The 7,500-nt window shown below is 49.0% G+C and overlaps 1 protein-coding gene across 1 annotated transcript in view; it reads right to left on the reverse strand.

The window, feature by feature from the left end:
- iqsec3b (IQ motif and Sec7 domain ArfGEF 3b) overlaps positions 1–7,500 on the reverse strand; it is a gene marked incomplete at both ends in the record, with an annotated part of 27,049 nt that overhangs the window by 15,551 nt on the left and 3,998 nt on the right. The window contains 4 exon segments of the mRNA XM_084477713.1: positions 296–1,137; positions 1,596–2,036; positions 3,140–3,263; positions 5,754–5,831. Of these exon segments, the coding sequence (XP_084333839.1) occupies positions 296–1,137; positions 1,596–2,036; positions 3,140–3,263; positions 5,754–5,831 (1,485 nt within the window).

Below are 7,500 nucleotides of genomic sequence, written 5' to 3' on the forward strand. Positions count from 1 at the left end.
GGCCTGTGCTACCGACATTGAGGTGTTTAAAAATACATTCTGCCGTCTATTTTCTTCTATTTTCTGACATTGGCACTATTTTATCATTTGTATTTTCTGTGTATGGCTAGAAATATATTTCATGCAAATGTCGAGTTTCTCTCTGGTTTGGTCATCTGATTTATATGGGTGTTTGGTGTAGATGTGAGTGGCTCATATATTTCCTACAGTGGGGTGTTTCATAGACAATAATACATAAACAAATAGCCGTCTTTTGCTTGTACGTGTACATGTGCGTGCTTGCCCGTTCACTCACACATTGAAGAGATTCAGTCCGATGCGGTAGAGGCGTTTGCGGTGTGTGTCCGTGGAGATGGTGGGCGAGTGGCAGGTGGTGGGGTCCCGGCAGTGGTCCCGAGGGAGGGAGAGCACCAGGGCCTGGAGGGCCTCCGATCCGGGGCCCCCGGGGACCGGCTGGGGTGTGCTGCACTGGTAATGCTGGTACTGGGTGTAGGTCTGGGCTGACTGCTGGTTGGACTGGACGGTGGTGGTGATCCCCCGCTCGCTGCTGCTCTCCCCTCCTTCCAACCCTCTTCCTCCTCCTCCTCCTCCTCCTCCTCCTCCTCCTCCACCTCCTCCCCCTCCTCCTCCTCCTCCCCCCGGGGCCGGTACAGCAGAGCCCCTCCTGGACATCGCCTCCCCCATCTCCAGCTCCTCACTGGGCGGGGGTGCAGGAAAATCTACCTCCGTGCCCTCGTCACCACCTCCCTCTGGGGCTCCTCCTCCTCCACCTCCTCCTCCTCCTCCTCCTCCCCCGCTCACCGAGGGCTTCCTGCTGCCCGGCCTCGTGGCGGCGGCGGTGGCGGCGGCGGTGGCCCCGCCCCCGGCGCTGCCCAGGCTGGTGGTGGTGGTGGTGGAGGTGGTGGTGGCCGAGGAGATGGTGTAGGAGCTGTTGCTGTCGATGTGCACGGTGACGTCCCGGAAGGCCATGAGCAGGGAGCTGGCGCTGCGGGGCATGCAAGCGCTCTGGGCGGCCGCCGCGGCCCGGAAGGCCCCGGGGTCCAGCATGGGCAGGGCCCCCCCCGGCGGCCCCCCGCTGCCCTCCGTCAGGTTCCAGCCCCGCAGGGCGTCGTCGATGGACTGGGCCAGGGAGTGCAGCTGGAGCGCAGGGTAGGTGTAACACACACACACACACACACACACACCACTTGATCCACCGCGTTTGGACTAGCATGTTGTTGGCATGTGTTCAGTTATATTTACATTTACATTGAGGGCATTTAGTAGACACTTTTATCCAAAGCGACTACTTACAATAAGTACATTTGTCAGAATGTTGTTGCCAGAATGTTTGTGAAACAATATATCGGTACAGTAAGGCTGTTGTATGTGTGATATTAGTATAGGTTGCTATAAAGTAGTATGTATGTATACACTCTATGTCCTGGATGTTTATGTTTCTATATAAAATGAATGATGAATCCAAAACCATTATTATCTATAATTTTGTACAGTATTTTCACATCTGCCCTTGAAGAAGGATGGCTGTGAAGCTGGCTTCAGCCTTGTGTGTGGCGACCAGCGTGAAGGAGGCTCCCAGCCAGCCCGTGCCGTACCTGTTCCGAGAAGCAGTCTTCCAGCTGTGTGAGCGTGGGACCAGGGGAGGGGACGGGGTCGGGTCCCGGGGCGGCGGTGGGGCTCTCTTCCTCCACAGGCTCTGCGCAGACGCGGGATGAAGGGGCGTTGGCGGGAGACGGAGGCAGAGAGGTGGAGCGGCAGGGGGGCGGAGGGGGAGTCTTGGGCCGCATCGGGACCGGCCCCGCCCCTCCTCCCGGCTCCAGGAGGGTGTAGCTGTGCCTCTGGGCGGAGCTCAGGCCTCGTCCGGACGGGCTGGGCCTCCGCATGGAGATCCGACGCGGGAGTTTGCTCTCCGACAGGGAGTTGCGTATCTTCTGGAAGTTCTTGCTGAGCTGGTACTGGCGGAAGGCGGTCTGGATGCGCCTCGCCGCGCGCCTGGCGATGAGGTGACCCCCGTACTTCTGCTCCAGCTCGTCAATCTGAGTACAGAGCAGTGCAGTGGGTGACCCGTTATTCACATCCGCTGTGCTCTACAGCCTACATGCCTGCCAGGTGGTTCTGGCTAGCTCCAACACACTGCCAGATGGATACAGCAAAGCAAACACAGAGGTGAGAAAAATAAACATAAAAACATCCACCGATAGATATCACTCGCGGTGTATATCCTTTTTCCCCAGGTTTCCGACAGTGTACATGTCCTGCAGAGCTGCTTTTTTCCACCGCGTGGCGACACGCATACAAGTGTTTTCCCGACCCCTGTGGTTTTCTCTCTCGCTCTCTGAATGTGGTGATTTTTTCCTGTGAAATGGAAGCCAATCCCTACGTCATCCGTCGTGATCCGCCGGCTAACGCTGTTTGAAGAGCCGGCGGTGGGAGAGGCGATGGGCCGTGACCAAGGCGATAAGCAGGTAAACGAAAAGCAAATCACGGCGTGAACATCAAATTGTCTTCCTCAACTTCTCCCTTATCTCAGACAGGTCAAAAAGTTAGCGGGCGAGAGCGGGGGGAGTGGGGGAGTGAAGAAAGAAAGAAGGAAAGGGTCGATGAGAGGGACCGAGCTGCGTGTGTGCGCGTGAGTGTGCGTGTGCGCATGCGTATGAGTGTGTGTGTGTGTTTTGGGGTGTTTGTCTGAGTGTTTGCGTGTGCATGTGTGTACTTTGCATCAGTAATGGAGGTCGCCAGAGTGCCAGAGTGCTCCCTTTAGCGGTAAGCTCAGAGAAATAAAGACTGTACAGCTGCCAAGAGCGGTTATTAGCTGTTACCATGACAACTTAGCATCTTTCTTGTTCCTGTCGCAGGAATAGCTGGTGTTGGTGCCAGCAGACAGAAATAGATATAATACAGAATGGGGATGTGTTTCTCAGGCAAGACAAAATGTCAAATGTGCGCAGCGCCGTCAAATATGTCCCTCAAACGCACCCCGTTTTTTTTTCACTGCATACCCCTCCGATACACAGATACACCCACAAACTCAAGCACACACACACGACACACACACACGCATCCATGCACACACACACACACACACACACACACACAAAACTCACACACAGGTGGAACAGTAACCAGCAGACAGAAGTACCTGCTTGTTTTTATTTTCCAGGGTGATTTCGTATTCGCTTGGTCCTTCTCTCTTCATCCCACCTGCTGTCCCCTCCACTTCCTGTCCAGAGGAAGGGCCATCCTCCAGACTCAACATCTGTCCGCTGTCACAAGATTAATAAACAGAGAAAGAGAGAGGGATGGAGAGATAGAGAGAGAGAGAGAGAGAGAGAGAGAGAGAGAGAGAGAGAGAGAGAGAGCGAGCATTTTTTAGTTTCTATGTCCAGAAAGATTCCTCAGAAAAATAAAAAATCAAATATATTCCTGTATTTCTGATTAGAATGCTGTATGGATTTGTTTTGATGTATATGTTATATATTTAAGGCAACACGGGGACATAAATCACAAGAATGACCTTGTGAGATTTGATTTGACAAATGACGGGCATAAGCCCTGAGTCATGACTTCCTCCGCAATACCTCTCTGGGGCGGAGGAAGCATACGATCAAGCATTTAAGATTCAACAACACGCCGAGCATGTCTGATGTTGTGTGGTTAATGCTTAGCGTAGCACTTTTCACACAACAGAGACCCTCCTTGGGGTAGAATAAGGAGTGCACCATCCGGACAACCTCGCTGTCTGTTTCTAAATCTTACCCACACACCGGGAAAGATACCGATTTTATTTCCATGATATGGATTGAGCATTATTTTCATTATTTAAGACATCATCCACCACCAAGTATCCTGTATAAATGTTAAATGTTTCATTAACTCAACATTAAATTCTGAATATGAATTGGCTGTCCCCGATTTTTTCATTTTTCTTCAGTTTAATATAAGGTGTAATTCATTTTAGTGGTATCAGTCTTTGGACTAAATAGTTGGCCAGGAAATTATGAATTTTAATGCAGTCTACTCACCTTGGTAAAAATTTACACTAGACTAGTTCTAAAGTACAGTCCCTTTAAAACCAGGGGATGGACATTCCACGTTAAATGTTTTAAAATATAGAGCTGCTTGCAGACCTATATGTGTATAATTGAAGGTTACAGAGGACACAGAAAATGAGAAAAATCCAGAGAAAGCTTGTGGAAGAACGATAAATAGATAGAGATAGAGAGCGATAAAGAGAAACGGGGGTCTGGATGCACAGAGAGAAATATCAAGAGAGCTTATGTGTAAGTCTGCGTTTGCTGGAGGCTGTCTATATCAAGAACTCTATTAAAACTCTGCCATGCCCCTCTGCTGCATCGGAATACATTAGAGTACATTAGAGGATTTAAGAGCAAAGAGGGGATAAAAATGCAGCCGGACAGCAAAGATAATGACATGGGTGTTATACACACACTTTCTCTAACTTTTCCGGACATACACGATGAGCGGAGACTGCACACAAACGAGAAAACACATCTATTGTCTCTCTCGCTCTCGCTCCCTCTCTCTCTCACTCCCTTTCTCTCTCTCCTTTTCTCCCTCTCTCTCTCAATCTCGTTGCACCTACCTATGACATCATGGCTAGGGGGAGGCAAACATCTGTCAGCTCACATCACTCAACACACATTAGAATAGATGCAGGTGCATGCACACACACACTCACACACACACACACACACACACACACACACACACACACACACATGCACACACACACGCACACACGCACACACACACACACACGCACGCACACACGCACACACGCACACACACACACACACACACACACACACACATGCATTCTGGCACACTCCGACATATAATTGGACGCATACAGACACAGATGCACATACAGGTGCACATATGTACATATATACACAAGCAGGACACACCGACACACATGCCGGGGTGGGAGAGGACCAGAGGTTGGGCAGGTGAGGCGAGAGGAAGGACGGCTGACAGAGGTGGACGTCTGCTCACGGGGATCCAAGCAGTAGTGGCTAATACACAGCACCTGGCGCTGCAGGTGCTAACGCTTTATGCATTGTATGTGCACTGCACACACACACACGCACACACACACACACACACACACACACACACACACACACACACACACACACACACACACACACACACGTGTACAGGCATGCACACGCACAAACACACACACACACACACACACACAGCCCGTCATTTGATATGGGGTAATTGCTGTTGTACTGCACTGCTGTCTCATAGATAATGGGTTTCTTCGTAGAAAAAGATCTGCATCATTCTCCTGTGTGTGGCTGGATGTGCACACACACAAACACAAACACACATCCGCACACAAACACACACACACACACACACAGACACAAGCACACACACACACACACACACACACACACACAGACACAAGCACACACACACACACACACACACACATACACACACAACACACACAAGCACACATAACACACACACACACACACACACACACACACACACACGCACACACACACACACACACACACACACGCACACACGCACACACACACACACACACACACACATGCACACTAAGCAACTGTAGAATCATAGAGAACAAAAAGTGCCTATTGTAAGATGGATCAATAGAAAGAAAGAAAGAAAGAAAGAAATAAAGCTGTTTCAGTTCACTGGGCTGTCGGCCTGAGTCCTGGTGTCAATGCAGGCTTGGGAGGCAGACCTACCTAGAGGACGATCCAGCCGGGTCTCCTTCCGGGTTCTCTGGAGCCGGGCAGCAGAACTGATGGAGCACCGTCTGGCTCCTAGCGAGAGAAGGACACCACGGTCAGGGACACAAGGAGGGAGAGAGACCGGAAAAACAGAGAGCTCCACCGAACGCTATTCATGCGTCGTCATTACTTAATGGACATTTGGCTGTATATCTCCTTGCCGTGCCCCTCTCCATTCCAAGCAAACCAACCAGTATCCTGAGTGGCCTTCCGTTGTCCCTGATAGATTCCGGAGCCGTGGATTGAATAAACTCACCGCTTTGTCCTTAGGAAGGAAATTCAATGTTGTGCATCGCAAATGCCTTGCAATATAAGCCTATTTCTGCTGTTCCATGGAAAGTGTGTGTATGTGTAAGTACATGATTTGTGTGTGTGTGTGTGTGTGTGTGTGTGTGTGTGTGTGTGTGTGTGTGTGTGTGTGTGTGTGTGTGTGTGTGTGTGTGTGTGTGTGTGTGACACTACTGTCATCCAAGGAGAGAGAAGAGTTCATTTATCAGACTGGTGTAGCTCTACTTAGACAGATGGAGATGGTGAAAAGTGTAGGGCCCCCTCTCTCTCTCTCTCTCTCTCTGTCTCTCTCAACTTTAGCTTCCTTCTGCAGCAGAAGATCTCATCCGGCATCTTATGAAAACACAGAAACATGTGTGGATGTTTGGTTACTTGGCTGTTCAACATCCACATAATCCCCCTTTCAGATCAAGCTAAAATACACCCATAAAAATTGTTGACAAAGTGACAGGGTGTACCTAAAATGTAAACCAGCATTCTTAACAGTTACTTTTGTTTTTATTATTAGTCACCGCTGCGCTGATTTGGAATTATTTGAGATTCCGTCTGAAGAAGAGAACACATCCGCCCACAGCTCTTTCAAAAACGCGAAGAGTTTTTATTGTTAATATTTATGCATCATTAAAAAATGATTGAACAATAATTAAAGAAATGTGACGGCTACAGTGACAAAGTGACATAGTTAATATGCAAACATATTTGTTATTCGCACACACTAATGTGCTTGCATGCGTCACTGTGCATATAGACTATAGGACTACAGGACTTTCAGCGTTATATTGTGTACTGTGCAGGGCTGGGGTAGGGATGTGGCCGGATGTGATGTCAAACTGGGAGCCCAACAGCTCTTATTCATGTGTATGCACTCGTTCTTTGTTTTGTATAGTTTTGAATACTTGAAATGTGGATGATGTGCTCCAGATTTCTTGAAAACATCTTGTTTATGTATGTTAATGCTTCAATACATCTTCAATACATTTTCCGGTTCAAAACCCTACACTTCCATCTTCATTCCTGTAAAGATTTTATAATAAACCAATATTTATTTTTGAGTGAGGCTACATTACAGGTCGATACACTCAATGTAACATACCCTCTCCTCAGGCGATTCCGTGTGTTCTGCTGACACTGCCTAATGCTACATCTGATCTATGGGACATGAAATCCAAATTCAGCCTCTTCAGGCGGCTTTGTGAACGGAGCCCTTTGTGTTTTTGAAGTGTGCCGAAGACATTGGTTGTGACGCAGAGTGGCAGTGACAGCTAGTCAGAGTCACCGGCAGTGTCAGCAGAACGGAACGGGCTCAGAAAAAAAGAGACCTTTTCACAGCTCTCTCTATGGACTGGGAGAATAGAGGGTTTTGTTGTCAACATGTTTTTACGAGTCATACTCCAAGTTATCTCTATTAATGTTA

The sequence above is a fragment of the Micromesistius poutassou genome, assembly GCF_964030765.1.
Source record: "Micromesistius poutassou genome assembly, chromosome: 13".
NCBI lineage: Eukaryota > Metazoa > Chordata > Actinopteri > Gadiformes > Gadidae > Micromesistius > Micromesistius poutassou.